At 37.6% G+C, this 19,818-nt stretch overlaps 1 protein-coding gene across 3 annotated transcripts; it reads right to left on the bottom strand.

Moving 5' to 3' along the window:
* Positions 1-2,378: 2,378 nt before the first annotated feature.
* On the bottom strand, positions 2,379-11,584 carry LOC115219146 (UDP-N-acetylglucosamine transferase subunit ALG13 homolog). Of its 3 annotated transcripts, XR_003882291.2 has the most exons (5): positions 11,431-11,584; positions 8,562-8,721; positions 7,173-7,311; positions 4,057-4,246; positions 2,379-2,611 (listed from the first exon to the last, which is right to left on the bottom strand). XR_003882291.2 is itself a non-coding variant. In XM_029789247.2 (4 exons), the coding sequence occupies exons 1-4, from the start codon at positions 11,521-11,523 to the stop codon at positions 2,690-2,692; spliced, it is 504 nt and encodes a 167-aa protein (XP_029645107.1). In that variant the 5' UTR covers positions 11,524-11,584; the 3' UTR covers positions 2,608-2,689. The 3 variants fall into 3 exon arrangements, 2 of the variants coding, with proteins under 2 accessions (XP_029645107.1, XP_036364662.1); XM_029789247.2 differs by lacking the exon at positions 4,057-4,246 and having other exon boundaries at positions 2,608-2,801; XM_036508769.1 differs by lacking the exon at positions 2,379-2,611 and having other exon boundaries at positions 4,052-4,246.
* Between the last annotated feature and the right edge of the window lie 8,234 nt (positions 11,585-19,818).

Raw genomic sequence — 19,818 nt, 5'->3', positions numbered from 1 at the left:
GTTTGACGTGAACTGTGTTCATCACGAGTGCAAGCATGTGTAAATTGCATGAAAAATAAAAAATCAAGATATAAAAACGAATCGCCGTAAACATTGTAGAAATTCAGCAAAGAAATGAATTTTCGGGTTGTAGCCTGGAGGGTTTTTTCGTATTAATTGTTTGGACTTTGTGAACATATACCAATTGTTTTCATAACATTTTTAACGCTTTGAATTAAATGTGACCATTTCGCGTTGAGTCTGCAGTTTGAATCACTTTAACCAAATTTTAGCAGGCCGGATTTTTGATCATCACGATATATCGCCAGCGACTCCCTGAAACTCTCCCCTGAAATCCCCGTTGAGAAATACTGATCTAAAAGAATAATTCAACAATGCAATTATTTGATCAACAAAACTTTATGAAACACTTCTACGTACTTCCTATTGAGGAAATGGAACACATAAGTGCAAAAATAGAGGGCATTAAATGCTTGATTTTAAAACCAAAATAATTGAATTTTGATTGAACTTCATCCAAGTTTAGCTTAATTCGCACGTGCATAAAACACATGAGCGCACAAGTTGGGCAATACTGCTAGTATATATATAGATATATATAGTTGGAATTTACAAAAAAACTGAAGACGAAGACAGGTGTGTAAACAACAAACAGGCGTATTAGTTTAACACTCAGGAAGGTGAGAAAGTTTTTATGTTTTTTTATGTTTTTATTATCTTCCTTTAGTGTTTGCTTTCCATGCTGGCATGGGTTAGGTGGTTTGACTGGAACTGGTAAGCCAGAAAGCTGCACCAGGTTCCAGTCTGATTTGACATGGTTTCTATGGCTGGATGTTCTTCTTAATGCCAAATACTCCAAGAGTGTAATGGGTGGTTTTACATGCCACTGGCACGGGTGCCGTTTACATGACAATGGCAAAGACTACAGTTTCACTTGGCTTGAGAAGTCTCCTCAAGTACAGCATATTGCCAAAGGTCTTGGTTACTTGTCATTGCCTCGGTGAGGCCCAAAATTTGAAGAACATGCTCCGTGAGGGCCAACATATACTTGCGCAAGGTGTCACACAGAGGAACTGAACCCAAACCACATGGTTGGCAAACAAAAGCTTTGTTTAATCACACAGACAAGCTTTTGCCTTATGAAATGAGAAAACAAAATAATATGAGTAACAACAAAGAATGCCTATACATAACATATTTTAATCAAATACATTTTATCACAACAGAGTGGAAGGCAATCACTGAAATAAAACAATATCACAGAATCAAAAATAAATAAAGGAAATACTTTCTCAAAATCTCAATTGACATAAATGTAAAAATGTGCCAAACTTAATAAAAGATGTTATTTATATCTTAAGCATAAAACAAGAACAACTTCATATAAGAACTATATACAGAAATAAGATATTGCTTAATTTCAATAAACTACAAGACATTCTGATGCATTGAGGGTCTTCTCTGTTTTTTTAATATATATATAAAGTAAGATAAGGGTTATGGGTTTAACCCACTATAGGATATGACTTTTAAAAACTGTATTTGTATTATTATATTATCTATTGATTTATATAATATTTTGTATGCTTTTGATGTTCTTATTTGTAAAATGAATAAATAATCTAACATTATAATATCCGTAAGTTGATGAACAAACTGAATTTGTTTCAATATAATTATTGATTGATTCATCTCTATTTTCTTATTTTTCTTTTATATATATATATATATATAATATATATATATAATGATTCTACTTATTTTCTGATATATTTACATACACACACATGAGTGGGTGCCATAAAGTTCCTGGTAAAAGAAAATACAGGAGGATCAGTTAATTATGATTTCATTCAACATAATCTCTTCTCACAGATTCACACACTCATTTCAGCAATCCTTCAGTTTTTCTAAGCCCTGTGAAAAGACTTGGAAGAGTGAACCTCAAACCAGGTTTTTCATGAAACCTTCAAAGCCAGGAACTTTCCAGCACCCTTTCAAACACACACACACATATATATATTTGTGAATTGTATATAACAAATTAATTATGTTTCAAATATAAAGCCCTGCCTAATTAAAAAAGTGACAGTTTCACATTTAGAATATTTAAAAGAGCATGTGAGTGCGTATGCATGTGCATGCATGCGTTTGTCTGCCACCACTGCTTGACAACTGGTGTTGGTGGGTTTATGGCCCTATAACTTAGCAATTCAGTAAAAGAGACTGACAGAATAAGCACCAGGCCTAAGGAAATTAGTCATGGGATTGATTCATTCGACTGAAACTCTTTGAGGCAGTGCTCCAGCATGGGCGCAGTCTAATGTGTGAAACAAGTAAAAAGTAAAATACTGTAACCCCCCCCCCCATCATTTTCTTGTGTGTTGCTGCATTTAGTCCTTTGATGTTGTCTGCAGTGTCCCAAGTTCCTTCAGGTCAATTAGCTGCTGGTATAGACTACTCCATGCTGTCCGGCCTCAACATTGTTGGCTTGAGCCTAAATGTTGAAATCATTACTAAACATGTAAATAACAAAAAAAAAAACGAAAACAAAAATGTAACAAACAGAAAGGAACAAAGACTAAGAGGAATGATGAGAGGAAAAAAAAATGTTGCAAAATGAAAATTGAAGAAATTTGGGAGAGGGGGGCTCCGAGTCAGAGTTTGGTCAGAGTGAAGAATCGGTTCATCAGGAGAAGCCAACAACTTTATCCATGAATATTCCAAATTTTGTCGGATCTCCAGGAATGTATGTTTCAAAAACCATTTTATCAAATCTATTCAGTGTTTCACGAAGACTGCTGCAAAAATAGGAAAAGATAAAAATAATCAAAATAATAATAATAATAATAACAATAATAATAGAAGCGAAAATGGAAGTGTGGCATTGTTATCAAGTGAACAACAAGTTTATTTTTTTGAACCTGTGAAAGACAATGGAACTCTTCTGTTTTTGCTTCTATATCTTCTGGAGGAATTACCTCAGTCCTATAAATATTAATAATAATAATAATAATAATAATAATGATAATAATAATAATAATAACAATAGTAATAATAATAATAATGATAATGATAATAATAATAATGATAATGATAATAATAATAATAATAATAATAATATAGTAATAATAATGATAATGATAATAATAATAGTAATAATAATAATAATAATAATAATAATAGTAACAATAATAATGATAATAATAATAATAATCCTTTCTGCTAAAGGCACAAGGCCTGAAATTTGCGAGGAGAGGGACGAGTCGATTACATCGACCCCAGTGTTTTACTGGTAATTAATTTATCCACCCTGATGAAAGGCAAAGTTAACACCAGCAGAATTTAATAAAGATAATAATAATAATAATGATAACTTCTGATTTAAGCTGAAGGCCAGCAGTTACGAGATGAACGTGAAGACTGGTGGAATTAGTTCGAATTCATTCCAGTTCTTGAATAATACTTTTTTTATAAACATTGAAAGCATAATTCACTTCGGTCTGAGTTAAATTCAGAAAGTCAAGAACTGGTACGAACCCTGTGAAGTATTTTCTCTGATGTTGTCGCGAATTTTTTCTTTATTAAAAGATAAGTAAATATATCTCTGCAAGTGAAAATTTCGTATAAACATGAATTTTCTTTAAATATTCACTTGAATGGTGAACAATTAAAAAAAAGATAGGGAGAGAGATACAGGGGAGGTAATTCAAGACATAAAGATGATTCAAGGGAGGCAATTCAGTCTCAAACTATATTATTGCTTTCAGTTCGCGATAGAGTTTCTTCCCTTAGACTACTAACCGGCTTTGGCATTATTCTTTCATTTCTCCCTTTTCCTGGCAGAATCGTTAGCACGCCGGGCGAAATGCTTAGCGGTATTTCGTCTGCCGCTACGTTCTGAGTTCAAATTCCGCCGAAGTCGACTTTGCCTTTCATCCTTTCGGGGTCGATAAATTAAGTACCAGTTACGCACTGGAGTCGATGTAATCGACTTAATCCGTTTGTCTGTCCTTGTTTGTCCCTTCTGTGTTTAGTGCCCTGTGGGCACTAAATGTTGCAAAATGAAAATTGAAGAAATTTGGGAGAGGGGGGCTCCGAGTCAGAGTTTGGTCAGAGTGAAGAATCGGTTCATCAGGAGAAGCCAACAACTTTATCCATGAATATTCCAAATTTTGTCGGATCTCCAGGAATGTATGTTTCAAAAACCATTTTATCAAATCTATTCAGTGTTTCACGAAGACCGCTGCAAAAATATCATGCATCTTGTAAATATGGGGATAGTCAGGGTTATGAGATAGAAGAATCTCTGAGATTTAGCCATAACATGAAATCTATTTTTCTACAGATTTTCATGCTAACTTTGATAGGTTTCAGTATAGATAGTTTCAGTATAGGCCCTTACTCACATATGGGGTACCATGGCCCACTCTGGCAGAGTTATTATTGGTGGAGATATATCCGGGTGTAGGAGGTTGGTCCAGGAGTTTTTGAAGAAATTTGTCCAGTGAACATTTGAATTTTATGGGATCCGTTTCCGTTTTGACATATTTTGGTATTAAAGAGAGCTGAACCGGTTGAGGTAAAGTAATTGTGACGTAATGTTGCTATATGTACTGAATTCGATCTTTGTAGTGGGCGGATAGCATGGGGTCCAAGTCTTGGATGGATTTTAAAATTGATGCCAACATCATTTGTGCAATATTGATGGAATATTTTCCACATAACACAAATGATGTAGCACTCCCGGCATATTGGAGAGAGTAGAGATTGAGTTTTTTGAGTCGACCCCAATAATCAATGCCTCTCGTGCTGTCTATCTTTCTTGTTATTGGTTTATCGCAAAACAAAACAACCGCATAAAAGAATATAAAAAGGAAAACATGAACACTCTGAAGCATGAAAAATCGATTTTTCAATCTACAATAATTATAAATAAAAACATTTGAAGAAATGAGTACATACTTAAAACTAAAGATGTCTGGTGAGGGGGTGATGGAATAGGAGAGTTAACTGAGAAGATGAGGCAGGGCAGGGACATCAACATCATCATCGTTTAACCTCCACTTTCCATGCTGGCATGGGTTGGATGGTTTGACTGAAAACTGGTAAGTCAAGGAGCTGCACCAGGCTCCAATCTGATTCGGCAAGGTTTCTGTAGCGATGAGGCCAACCACTCTGAGAGTGTAGTAGATGCCTTTTATGTGCCACCTGGCAGAAGTGACATTGACCATACTCGAATGGTGCTTTTTACATACCACTGGTACAGAAGCCAGTCAGGTGGAAGTGGCATTGACCACGCTCAAATGGTGCTTTTTACGTGTCACCGACATTACCATCGACCACACTTAAAATGGTACAGGGTCGTTCAGGCGACATTGGGATCGACCACGCTCAAATGGTGCTTTTTACATACCACCGGCACAAGAGCCAGTCAGGCAGAAGTGGCATTGACCACGCTCGAATGGCGCTTTTTACAAGTCACCAGCACTACCATCAAGTACACTTAAAATGGTGCTTTTTACGTGCCACTAGCACGTGGGCCATTCAGGCGGCACTGGGATCGACCACGCTTGAATAGTGTTTTTTACGTACCACCAGCACTGGCATTGGCCATGCTCAAATGATGCTTTTTACAAGCCACTGGCATCAGCCACAACTATTATCTACCTTATCCTTCATTATCAATTCCTACCTGAGAGGGCAAAAATGAGAATAATCGAAAATTGTTTGATGTTTATGTCACATCTTTCTACAGCTCAGCTTAGAACTCCTTTTGTAACGTTTATGTTATCTTGATCCTTCATTTTTTAAAATCTTTTATTTGCTTCAATCATCAGACAGCAGCCATGCTGGAGCACCAGCTTGAATTGACCCCAATACTTATTAGCTTTTTTTTTTTCAGCCTGCTACTTTTTCTATCAGTCACTTTTGCTAAGTTACAGGGACATAAACGCACCAGCACTGGTTGTTAAGTGGTTTAGTGCGGGGACAAACATAGACACACTCACTCACTTGTGTGTGTGTGTGTGTGTGTGCACAACAGGCTTATTTCAGTCTCCGTCTACCAAGTCCATGCACAAGGCTTTCATTGGCCAAGTGCTATAGTAGTACACATCTGCCCAAGGTACCATGCAGTGGAACTGGACCCAGAGCCATGTGGTTGAAAAGCAAACTTCTTACCACACAGTCACATGTTATGTTCGTGGTTAGGGCTCTTATTAGCTAAAAAACCTGCAGACTTCGCTCTATAAGTGCCAACCCTTTGACTATATTCTTAGCAGTGAAGTTGAGTTGGTCATCTATCTGTGTCCCCATCAGTATTCTCAGCTGGCTTTGGTCCAAACAGCATCAGCTGGTCATTAAATAAACTTGCTCTTCTGGCCATCAGCAACTCAACCAGCTCCTCCACTTTGACTTCTTCACAGCCATTCAAATTTGGATTTGGATTTCATGTAGACCAGGGGTCTCCAAAGTAGTCGATATCAACATCTGGGGGGGGGGGGGGTCAATGGAACTATTCAAGGGGTCGATAAATGCACATCTACTTAATTATTATTATTATTATTATCTATTTATTTTCTTGTACATGCCTGGGGATCAATGAGGGGTAAAGGATTCCATGAAAAAGTCTGGGGACCCCTGATGTAGAGTTTCTGCTTGTGGAAAACTTTTAAGTCACAGATAATGTCCAGGCTGTTAGTAGAGCCACTTCTTGAGCCCTTGACACATTTTCATCCTCAGTTGCGACATATTGTTCCTACTGTAGAAGTTGCAATCTTTAATGCTGTAGCGATGAGGCTTATGTTTGTCTCCCTCGCATCAAGGATTAACTAAAATCATCTTAACTTAAAGGATAGAGTTTAATACCCAGTTTTAATGCTTTTACGGATCCTTTTCACACTAGAACCTTCAGTTTCACTAGATGGCATCAATTATAAACATGAAACAATAGTAAAAGACACTTGTCCGAGGTGCCATGCAGTGGGACTGAACTCAAAACCACAGGATCAGAGAGTAAGTTTCTTAACCACTCGACAACACTTGTGCCTTACCTCAGCCACGGGGGAGCCATAAAATATAAAAGACAAACAACTGAAGAAGTAAAAAACAACCCTGCAATCCAACTTTGGAATCTCTACCCTAAAAAAAAAAAATATAAAGAAACTCACCTGCAAGTACAAAACAAAGAGTAACCATCTTTCGACATTTGTTCAGCCAGTTCTATTTGATGGTTGTTCATTAATTTTTCATTAACCACCGTTATTAGTGGCTTGCCTTCATTAAGTGTCTCCATAGTGGTACCAGCACCTATGGAACAACAAAGAAGCAGATTAATAGAAACTTCAAGAACAGCATTTCCCATAGGTGGAGGCCAAGGGCTCTAAGAGTTTAAAAAAAAAGTGGGAAATAAATAGGAACTTTCTTTTTTTCTTTTTTTTTTCTACTCAAGGCACAAGGCCCGAAATTTTGGGGGAGGAGGCCAGTCGATTAGATCGACCCCAGTACGCAACTGGTCCTTAATTTATCGACCTTGAAAGGCAAAGTCGACCTTGGCAGAATTTGAACTCAGAATGTAAAAACAGACGAAATAGTGCTAAAAATGTTGCCCAGCATGCTAACGTTTCTGCCTGCTCGCTGCCCTATTAGTATTCTTTTCTACTCTAGGCAGAAAGCCTGAAATTTTGGGGGAGGGGAGGGGGCAGTAGATTAGATCAACCCCTGTATGCAACTGATACCTAATTTATCAACCCCAAAAGAGTGAAAGGCAAAGTTGACCTCAGTGGAATTTGAACTCAGAACATAAAGACAGACGAAATACTGCTAAGCATTTCGCCCAGCGTGCTAACATTTCTGCCAGCTCGCAGCCTTGATAAATAGGAACTTTAGAAAGATTACGGGTCCTAATAGAGCAGTGTTTCTCATAGAGTAGGGGGAGGAGGTTATAAATTAGAATAACGTTTAGAAAGATCATTGATACTACTTAAGCTGCCACAATAATTTATTCGTATTAAAACAGTATATGGTACATGTAATGATGTGCATGAAGTGTGGTCAAGCTAGAATTAAATAAATAATGTAAGTGAAAGCAGGGCTGTGTAAAATATATCTATGTGAAGTCATACTTAACATGCTCAAGTGCATTTGGACATGAGAAGGCATTCTACTGTGGAAGTATTTTCAGGAGTGAATTCTCCTCTTAAACAAATATGGAAACACATATTGAGCTGTGAATGGCATCACTGGATCATAAAATGCATGCATTTCTATGTCTTTTTACTTCATCAGCTACAAATGCCAAATCTGTCATTCATAGCCTTCATAAAATGATTATTGTACTGTGTCTGTAAATGAAGAATATATCTCTGCTTGCCTCAGTCCACCTGGCTGACAAACAGGTGTTATGCCCACCTGTGGCTAGTGATAGAAAGGGTATCCAACAACGTAGCTATCCATATTGGCTAAAACCATACCATTTCTGCAACCAACGTCAGGGAAACAGAATACACATGTATGCAAGTCAAAGCAGCAGAAAATTCGTTAAAAGGAAGACGTGTTACCTGCATGGCTTATCACCAGATGGGCTTTTTGGAGATATTCTAAGATTGAATCCTTGAAATCAAAGGTAGAAATTTCAACACCAGCTACTGCCTTTTTCGATGGGGGTTTGCTATGTCCAGCTTGTATAATCATTCTCTTGAAACCAAGATCATTTAATTTCTGTATAAAAAGTACCAAGAGGAAACACAATATAATGAAACATTAATAGTTTAAGTCAATTTTGGTAAAAAATTAATTAATTAATCATCAAAGGCCACTTAAAAAAATTTCTAACGAGCAAAGTATTTTCTTTTAATTATGACATGTGTTCTTCAAAATGTTTCAAAACTTGGAAAATTTACAGACTGAATGATTTTTAGTAGATTATTCTGAATGCACACTGTAGACTGGTTGGCATCAAGAAGGGCAATGAACCACAGAAACCATACTAAAGGTAACATTGAAACTTGATGCAGCCCTACAGCTTACCACATCTTGTCACACTCATGCCAACAAGGAATGCAAACATTAAATGATCATGATACACACACACATGTATATATAAGTGAAGGCGCATGGCTTAGTGGTTAGGGCATTCGATTCACGATTGTAAGGCCATGAGTTCAATTCCTGGCAACGCGTTGTGTCCTTGAGCAAGGCACTTATTTCACATTGCTCCAGTCCACTAAGCTGGCAAAAATGAGTCCTACTTGTATTTCAAAGGGCCGGCCTTGTCATACTCTGAATCTCCCTGAGAACTACGTTAGGGGTACACATGTCAGTGGAGTGCTCAGCCACTTGCACGTTAATTTCAAGAGCAAGCTGTTCCGTTGATCGTATTAGCTGGGACCCATGTCATCGTAACCGACAAGTGCTCCTATATATATATATATAATCGATTACACACACTCAATGTATGTGAAATCAATAATGTTTACATCTCTAGCACTGCTTTAAATGTGTTATTGAATATACATGCATATACACACACACATACATACATAGGCAGAAGGAGTGGCTGTGTGGTAAGAGGTTGGCTTTCCAACTACATGGTTCCGGGTTCAGTCCAACAGCATAGCACTTTGGGCAGGTGTCTTCTACTATAGCCTCAGGCCAACCAAAGCTTTGTTAGTGGATTTGGTAGACAGAATCTGAAAGAAGCCCATCATATGTGTGTGTGTGTGTCTGTGTTTGTCCCCCCCCCCCCCACCATCGCTTGACAACTGATGTTGCTGTGTTTACGTCCCCATAACATAGCAGTTTTGTAAAAAATAAGTCCTGAAGTTGATTTATTCAACTAAAGGTGATGCTCCAGCATGGCTGCAGTCAAATGACTGACACAGTTAAAAGAATAAAAGAATATATACATAAATACATATATATGTATGTACGTACATATGCATGTATGTGTATGTATATATGTGTGTATAGTATGTATGTATATATATATATATACATACACATATACACACATGTATATAGATACATACCAATAAGTATATATTGCAACAACCAGTATAATTTGCCCTTTTAAGCATTTGTCGTCACTTCTAGTCAATATTATTTCATTTATTTTTAAACCCCTAAACTGCATATTAACTCATATTTGAACTTCGATTTTAGTGGGGGGGGGTATCAAACTGAAATGATGTAATATCTGTCAGGTGTATCATCTCCATCTATATCAAAGTGATCCATAGGCAAGACATGGTTCAGAACTACTGATTCTGAGAAATGGAAACACTTGGACGTATGAAGTGAGCTCGATGAGAAAAAGAGACATGGTCTGTGCCAAATTGAAATCCAGGAAGTTAATGAAGAAAATGATTTACGGACCTGACTGTTCGTCAATCATTGTACGGAACTAGACACAGTTAACGTCGAACTACTTATCCAATAGAAAGACGTGGGGTCACGGTTTGGAACGACTTTGATCACAGGTTTGTTATATTAGGTCTAAACGACAAGTAAACACTCGGCGCCAAAACCAGGCTGGTACTCCGTCGGTTACGACGGTGAGGGTTCCAGGTGATCAGACCACCAGAAGAGCCTGCTCGTGAAATTAATATGCAAGTGGCTGAGCACTCCACAGACACATCTACCCTTAACACAGTTCTCGGGGAGATTCAGCGTGACCCAAGACTAGCTTTTTGAATTACAGGTACAACTTATTTTTGCCAGCTGAGTGGACAGCAGCAACGTGAAATAAAGGGTCTTGTTTACGGCCAGCCGAATATTCTAACCATTTAGCCAGGCGCCTTTACTTGGTGCCAAAGAGAACAAATCTCTCTCAAACCGGCTGTTTTCGTAAAAAATAATGAATTAATACGGACTAACTGGATAATATAGCACTACAAAGAAATGGAATGGTCGTGGACGGAACGTCTACGGGAGCAGTTTTTGAACATCATCGGCGCGATAAGGGTTAACCTAGGGTTAAACAAAAGGATCGTCTATGTGGTCGTACGAGCTGCTAAAAATAGCAGCAAAATCTTCATGTCACTACCTACCATCTTTAAATGGATAATATATTTAAGTTATATACATTATATCCTGACAAAAAGATGGGATGTCCACGGTTCGAATATTTTTGGTCGTAAGTCTATTTTCAATTAAGGCTGACCGAGACCTAAACAAGTAAACAAACACTCCGCGAAGTGAATCGTGCTACCTGGGTTTCAAATCCCGGCAGTGGTAGTTCTGATATATAACATGAAGCAAAGGCCATCAATGTCAAACACAATAACCAAATCTGTTCCATTCCTAAAAAACCAGGAGAACCTTTTAAATAAATCTTCAATCTTTGGGTTTAAAAAAAAAACCCGATATTTTATAATTGATAAAATTAAAAACCTGTTATTGTCACATGTGGAAACTAAACGAACTCACCTGGCATATTTCTTCTGTGGCGACTTTCAGTACGAGTTGGTCGAACTGCGTCGTTCCAACCGTGACAAACACTGTCTTATTCTTGTTGCTCATTTTATAAACAGATGGCGAAAAAAAATATCAATACAGTTGAATGTAAAATTAGAAACGAACTTCTAAAACGAAATACGTCGTGCCATTAAGAGTTAGTACTTTGTTTTCGTACTTTCTTTTGTTGTTGTCGACAAAAATTTAAGTTTTTGTTTCTTTTGGGGCGAGAAGACGTTGGAACTTGATTTAGATAAGTTATAAATAATGACGTGTAAATATTGAGTTTAAAAATTCCTTTAAATATAAAAAGTCGAAAACTGCGCTTGGACTTGAAACCACATCTTTTGTAACCATCACAGGCCTTCAAGTTTTTGTATCTAAAGGGCTTTTAAGTCAATATTTACAAGCTATTATTTATAGCTTTATTTACTTCAAGTTCCTACGTCCCAAAAAAGAATTATTTGATGTTCTTTTGACGTTTATAAATTTTTTTTAACGTCAGAAATATATGAATTTTACATTTTAACAAGTATCAGGTACTTTATTGAACAGCAACCATCAGTTAATAAGTTGGACGTTCTCAAATTTGTAAAGAATATCCGACCTATAAATCAACTCTTTGTGTGTGTGTAAGTGGGTATGAGGGTAGCAATTTTAAAACAATTTACTTCAAGATCATAATATTTTTATTATGCCCGACAAACTGTACAAAAAACTGTCAAAAAGTTTAGTCTACGTTTCAAATTTTCAAATATGCTTCTTTCGTTTTCGACCATGTATTAACTTGTGTGAATGACTTGTTCCAAGTTGACGTCGGGTGGCGGAGATCATACACCGAAAGTTACATGGTTGTTTTGACTTTAAACAAACAATCCACGTATGACGACAAAAACAGATATCCTGATTTCAATATCAAATTTTACTCTTAAAAAGATTTTGTAAAGCAAAATGCAATGAATGGACTTATGACAGGGTTTTGTTTTTGTTTTTTTCTCCTTTCGTGGAGGCACTCAAACAGGCAAAAGGTCACACGGAATCTCTCAGCGACGATTATATTTGTTAAAGATTATATTTGTTAAGATTAAAAATGTTAAATAAAGAAGTTAACACTCAATATTGTACTTTTTTTTTTCTTTTATCTAATGCTTGGTGTTGGTTTTAAAATATTTTTGCTGGACTATCACCATCATCATCATTATGATCATTGTTTAACGTCCACTTTTCTATGCCCACGTGGGTCAGATGGAATTTGTTGAATATGATTTTCTGCAGCTGGATGCCTTTCCTGTCACCAACCCTCACCTGTTTCCCAGTAAGGTAATACTTCCCCATGACCAGACATGTTTTCATGGAAGATTGGAAAGGAAGGACACTGCTTTTATGATAGCGACAATCGCTTACAACTATCACGTAACATCAAGGAGACAGCAACATACACACAAACATGCACTCATATAAACATTATAATCTTTCTCTCTCTCTCTCTCTCCCTCTCACTTTCTTTCATATATATATGTATATATATATATCATCGTTTAACGTCCGTTTTCCATGCTAGCATGGGTTGGACAGTTCGACTGGGGTCTGGGAAGCCAGGAGGCTGCACTAGTCTCCAGTCTGATCTGGCAGTGTTTCTACAGTTGGATGCCCTTCCTAATGCCAACTGTTCCATGAGTGTAGTGGATGCTTTTTACGTGCCAGAAGCGGCTGGCAACATCCACAATCGGCTGGTGCTTTTTACATGCCACCGGCACAGACATCAGTCAAGATGGTGCTGGCATCTGCCACGTGTGGGTAGTGTTTTTTACATGCCACCGTCATGGGTATCACAACTGCAATTTCCATTTAATTCTTATTTTTATGTTGATGTACTTGACTCAATAGGTCTTCTCAAGCACAGCAGGTCGCCCTACAATCCAAGGTAAGCACAACAGGCCGTCCTGCAAGCCATGAACTCACTTCCTTTGTCGGGTCTTCACAGTCACAGCATATCTCCAGAGGTCTCGGTCTTTCATCATTGCCTCTGTGAGGCCCAACGTTTGAAGGTCATGCTCGACCACCTCATCCCATGTCTTCCTGGGTCTACCTCTACCCCAGATTCCTTCAACTGTTTGGGAATGGCATTTCTTCACACATCTTTCCCATCCATCCGTAGTACATGACCATACCAACGCAAACGTCTCTCCTGCACACCACATCCGATGCTTCTTATGTCCAACATTTCTCTCAGGGCACTTACATCAAGTGCTTTACCATTAAGCTAAATTACCCAGCAACAAATTCTGAAATTTTAGGATTTGTAAATCTAGCTTTAGAAGACACTATCATATGTTAAATTCAACTTATGTTGAAAGTCAACAAAGATTGCTTCAGAAGCACCGAGATGTATTGAAAGATTCAGATAAGGAAATAATTTTATTCTCAAATAGAGATGTGAGCCCAAGTCTCATGGTTGGCCACCAAGAAATTTTTCTGCAAAATATAGATAGCTTATCCTGTTCAAGCTATATTATTAGCATTATCCTGCATTTGAGAATAAAATTATTTCCTTATCTTTAGCTTTTAATGCATCTTAACGCTTCTAAAGCAAACTTTACCTGTTGACTTTCAATGTAAGTTGAATTTAATAAATATATATATAAAGTCAAAGAACTAAAGTCCCTTAAGGGATACAAGCATCTTAGTTCTCCAGTTTATACCAGCGTTCAGTGAAAAACCAAGTATAATAGTTTATCATTGAAATATATGTATTTAATAAATTTTATGAATGAGAAAAGAAAGAGAATTGAAAAAATTGACATACAGACGTCATTTATTCAAAGACATTCAAATTCATGTAGAAAAATTCCTGCTTACAGCTGTTTCCAAATGATGGTTTATATATATATATATATGATGGGTTTCTTTCAGATTCTGTAAACCAAATCCACTAATAAAGCCCAGGGCTACAGTAGATGACATTTGTCCAAGATGCCATACAGTGGGACTGAACCCAAGACCATGTGGTTGGGAAGCAAACTTAATCTTCACCCAGCCACATCTACATCCAAATGTAGATATATTTTATTTTTAGATACCATTTGATCAGTGGATAGAATATCATAGAGCCAGCTGAAGGGTAGTTTTGTGACATGTTGTCATTTGCACTGCCCTGTGTCTAGAGCAGGACACTTAAATCAGTCGATCCATTTTACTATAAGTAAATATCACAGGGAGTGGGGAAGGGGGACACACTGCAATCCAATATTTCACTTTAGCAACATGAGCTGATTGTTAAATTACAGAAATGAGTTGCAGCAACATCATATAATTCTATTTTTACCATCATCATCATCATAAGCCATTTGTTGTCCTGCAGAATTCAAGTGTTGATAGAGGAAAGCCTGTCCAGGATGTTGTGGAGGTACTCCACCCACCTTTCCCAAATAGCGTTTTTTGTCAGTGAAGAGTGGTCCACTCAGCACTGAGTTGTTGTTAGGAATTTTTGAGGGCAACTAAGTTTGATTCACACTGTCCATGGAACTTTGTGATTTACAGAATCAAATTGTTTTAGTGAAGTCAAAAGAAAGCCATGTGTTGTGGTCGGTATTTCCTTTGTTCCTCATATTTCTAGTTTCTGATGAGGACAAGGATACGTATTCATGAATTAATTAAAAATACTTCTTTAGTCTGGGAATAAGGTTACCATATCTACCATGCTACTGTCCTCTGGAAACTTCTGCTTGATCACTTAGTCTTCTACTGCTTTAAATAAAGAAAAGGAACATTATAAAAGAAGATGGTATGATCTTAACTGAAATACCACTGGTTATAGGTCTACACTGACCAGTATAAACCTGAGGCTAAACAGTAACAGCTCATGACCCTTTCATGTCAATGAAGGCCTGCACGCGATTTTCAACTGATGAAAAAGAACAGCAGCCACAACTCTCTCAACCCCACTTTACAGTCTTAAAAGCAGGTAGAGTGGGATTGGACAGTGTAGTTCTAGAAACACATAGTCTGAATAAAAGACTGGATGATCACAGATGGAATGGCTTTGATCATGAGTCTACTTGATCAGAGCTTGCCTGTGGCCAAACAACAATAGTTTACTACCTTCATATAGGCGCAGGAGTGGCTGTGTGGTAAGTAGCTTGCTTACCAACCACATGGTTCCAGGTTCAGTCCCACTGTGTGGCACCTTGGGCAAGTGTCTTCTATTGTAGCCTCAGGCCGACCAAAGCCTTGTGGGTGGATTTGGTAGACGGAAACTGAAAGAAGCCTGTCGTATATGTGTGTGTGTGTGTGTATGTTTGTGTGTCTGTGTTTGCCCCCTCCCCCAACATCGCTTGACAACCGATGCTGGTGTGTTTACATCCCTAACCCTAACTTAGCAGTTTGGCAAAAGGGACCGATAGAGTAAGTACTAGGCTTACAAAAAATAAGTCCTGGGATCGATTTGCTCGACTAAAGGCAGTGCTCCAGCATGGCCACAGTCAAATGACTGAAATAAATAAAAGAGTAAAAGAGTATAAAAGAATGGTATCCAGACACAGATTAGCATGAGGGCTTTATAACTAGTGAGTATTAAAGCCTCGTGCATGATCACTCGACCTGCTAGAAATAGTAACCAAATATCCCTCAAATCACACCCTGTTGTCCTCAGGGAACGAAACGATGCAATGGCTAGAGTTTTTCTGGGTAGATTGTCCAATAAAGAATGGAATGATCCCTGACCATAGGTCCATCGACCTTTCAGCATTCAGATTATCCAGTCAAATGTAATGTTTATTTAATCGTTATAGTTTGAATTAATCGTGCATTATCCTGATTTCGATGATGTGGTTGTTTGTTTTTAGAATTGTAGGGTACGTATGAGACCAGATCTGGCCAGTTTGAGCATAAACGGATAGAATATTGTGGCCAAAAATAGCCGGTTTCAATGCAAACAGGCCAAACAACAATGGCAGATAAACTGCCTGTTTCTTAGGTTATCAAATCGTAACCAAATGAGGACCTACGCATGTCAGACAAAACTCTTTTTAGATTATGTTCAATCATCTTAGAAACGAACATTGTCTAATGTAGTCCAAGAATCACTTTGTCTGAAAATATCAAAAAACGAAATGGTCGCCTCGGACTCAACCACATTAATGTCCTCACCGACGTAGTTGTCTCCCTTACATTCATCACACCTTTACACGAAACAGTTATTTTCGATCCTTTATACGGACACAGAGTTTGGAATAATCAGAAAACTTGAATTTTCTATACTTCGGGAACTCCCGGAAAGACAAATCAATAAAAGCACGCCTATATGTAATGGCGGAGCATGGAGGGGTTGAAATATGAGCTCAGAGCGGTCCTTTTTATATATTTATGTTTAGTGTAGTCAAAGGTATGCTATCATGATCAACAGTTATCATTTAACGTTTTCCTTCCGGGTTGGACATTTTGTCGGGAGCTGGCAAGTCAGAAGACTGCACCAAGCTCTATTGTCTGCTTTGGGTTGGTTTCTGCAGCTCAAAGGAGTGACCAATTTGGCTACCAGACAGAGTGGTCAGTTGGGCTACTGCACAAATTCTGGACCTTGTAGTATGCGACCAATAGAAGCATTTGGTGTTGCATTGATGTCTTTTTTCTTTTTATTTTGTAAAATATATTCCTTTTCATTCAACAACTTGTAACAAACAGAATTTATGGTTAAATCTTTAACAGTATGTTTATTCTCCTTGTCAATTGCTTTCATAAGTTGTTTGAAAATTCTTCTTACAACTATCTCAACTACATTTTATTAAATATTATTAAAATATCTCAATCTTTAATCAAAAAGATTGTCATTGGTACATTATTTCAAAATGAAAATAACATTACCGAGTAAAAAAAAAATTGAAGATCGAGAAGGTTTTAGTTGCATTTTAGACACTGAAAAGACAAGCCTGGTCAGACAGGAACTATTCACCTAATTTTGCATCTACGTATTTGTAGCAGGAATATTTAGCAATCAGATCATTATATCCAATGTGATGATTTGTTAGAATATTACCCACATCATCAAAGAATATCTGACCAGTCAAGACTTTGCAACTTTTGCCACACTTCTTTCTGAGCCTATCACTAAATATTCAGTACACCTTGGCTACTTAAACAGATGGTTGACAGCAGCTGACCCAAGTTGACAATAGAAAAACAATGAACAGATGACATTAAATGAACAAAAGACATTAAAAGACAGTAGCATGACCAGCAGCTAACCACAATGAACAACAGCAACACAAGGACCAGCTAACATTTTGACTGCTGATACAATCACTCCAATCCATGAACAATAATATTCAAATCTTCTCACTGTTTTGTCATTTGTAGTAATGATAGCATTTTTCTTTGTTTGTAAAATGAATAAATATTTGGTTAACAAAAATCTCAACAAGTATCTGTAGTGAATCTTGCAAGCATGAAGTGGATTTGATCCACAATAGCTAAATTTAAATTAACAGTTCAACTGAACTTTTCTCATGGCAGAAGAATGGTTTTTCTCTGACAGCAGTTTTACATTTTCCAGATGGCTTAGCTAGGCCGAAATAATGTCTTCACCACTTGACCCTTATAACCTCTTCTACTTCACCAAGAGCTAGAATAGAGATATCACAGTACCACCAACGAAGCCCATTGTTCTCAACGATATGTCTGTCCTTTTGGATAGTTATAAAAACAAGAACCTGCAAGCAAAAGACAGTGAGTCACTTGGTGACAACTCAAAGAGTCAGTCACTTGGTCATGACTCAACCAGTAGTTACTTGGTGACAACTGAGTGAGTTGGCCTGTGACATCTCAATCATTTAGAGACCGGACTGCTAGAATCAAGATCATAAGCAAAGCAGCTACTAAAGACAATAGTCTGACAGAAAAATGAAACTTACTGTCAGCAACTGTGAGACAACATCCCATGACCCTACAACTTCCACTAGCTCTAATTCTGTTCTCTTACATCATTCTATTGCAAAGTGTAGATTACTACTAACAATTTGTGTATGCCAAACTATACAAAGACAAATTCTATCACATCTAACTTTCTTTCGCATGCTCTCGGATGTTATAACCTGCCTGACAAGGCAAGGTATTTTCAACTATGGTAAATAAATACTTTCTTAAAACTTCATGCATGGTTCATCTTTCACATCCTACAACATGCTGTTATAACAACAAATTTTCATTGTTGCAACTGCTGACTCTGACATTTCATATTATTGTGTACCTAATCAATCTTAACTGTTACATATCTGTGTTCTTTGTTGTAACATACTCAACTAAAACACAAGACTCAGACGCTATATTGAAGCACTTGAAAGATTTCAGCAGAAGCATCAAAAGAAATCAGTTGGAAATCTTTTATTTCTTGTATAGACAAGTGCAAGAAAAGGTGGGCCATCTTAGTATGGAAGCTCATTTCATCAAGTGCTATTGTGTGAAGGGTTGGTCAGGCCACCCACTTTGGTGATTCCAAGCTTTGGAAGCAATTTCTTTATAGAGATTAAATGTCCCCAGTACAAACACCAACAAAGAGATTTCATAAAATTATAAAAAGACAGGAGGCGCAATGGCCCAGTGGTTAGGGCAGCAGACTCGCAGTCGGAGGATCGTGGTTTTGATTCCCAGACTGGGCGTTGTGTGTGTTTATTGAGTAAAAACACCTAGAGCTCCACAAGGCTCTGGCAGGGAGGGGGGGGCGACCCCTGTTGTACTCTTTCACCCCAACTTTCTCTCACTCTCTCTTCCTGTTTCTTGAGTAATGCAGCGAGGGACTGGCATCCCGTCCAGCTGGGGGGAACACATACACCACAGAAAACAGGAAACTGGGCCCATGAGCCTGGCTAAGCTTGAAAAGGGCATATAAATAAATAAATATAAAAAGACAACCTTCAACATTTCTTATTTTTGTCACTATTTAGCACTCAGATTATTCTTATTTCTTTATTGCCCACATGGGACTAAACATAGAGGGGACAAACAAAAACAGACAAAGAGATTAAGTTGATTAAATTGACCACAGTGCATAACTGGTACTTAATTTATCAACCCCGAAATGATGAAAGGCAAAGTCGACCTTGGCGGAATTTGAACTCAGAATGTAACGATAGACGAAATACCACTAAGCATTTCGCCCGGTGCGCTAACGTTTCTGCCAGCTCACCATCTTGCATTCAGATTACTCTGTCAAATGTAATGCTTGTTTCTTCACATTGTTTTGAATTAATCATGCATCATCTGGTAGCTACAAGATTTCGATGATGTGATTGCTGATTTTTGGAATGACATTGTAGGGTATGTGTGAGGGGCCAGATCCGACCCCAGTGCGTAACTCGTACTTATTTAATT

Source organism: Octopus sinensis, linkage group LG14 (assembly GCF_006345805.1).
Source record: "Octopus sinensis linkage group LG14, ASM634580v1, whole genome shotgun sequence".
Classification (NCBI taxonomy): Eukaryota; Metazoa; Mollusca; class Cephalopoda; order Octopoda; family Octopodidae; genus Octopus; species Octopus sinensis.
This window is presented reverse-complemented; position numbering and strand designations above follow the sequence as displayed.

Coding starts and splice junctions, on each gene's coding strand:
- LOC115219146 (XM_029789247.2), bottom strand. CDS start 11,523: ATGAGCAACAAGAATAAGACAGTGTTTGTCACGGTTGGAACGACGCAG. Junction 7,312..8,561: donor TCTGGTGATAAGCCATGCAG/GTAACACGTCTT, acceptor GTTGTTCCATAG/GTGCTGGTACCACTATGGAG. Junction 2,802..7,172: donor TCTTTGTTTTGTACTTGCAG/GTGAGTTTCTTT, acceptor CTATTTTTGCAG/CAGTCTTCGTGAAACACTGA.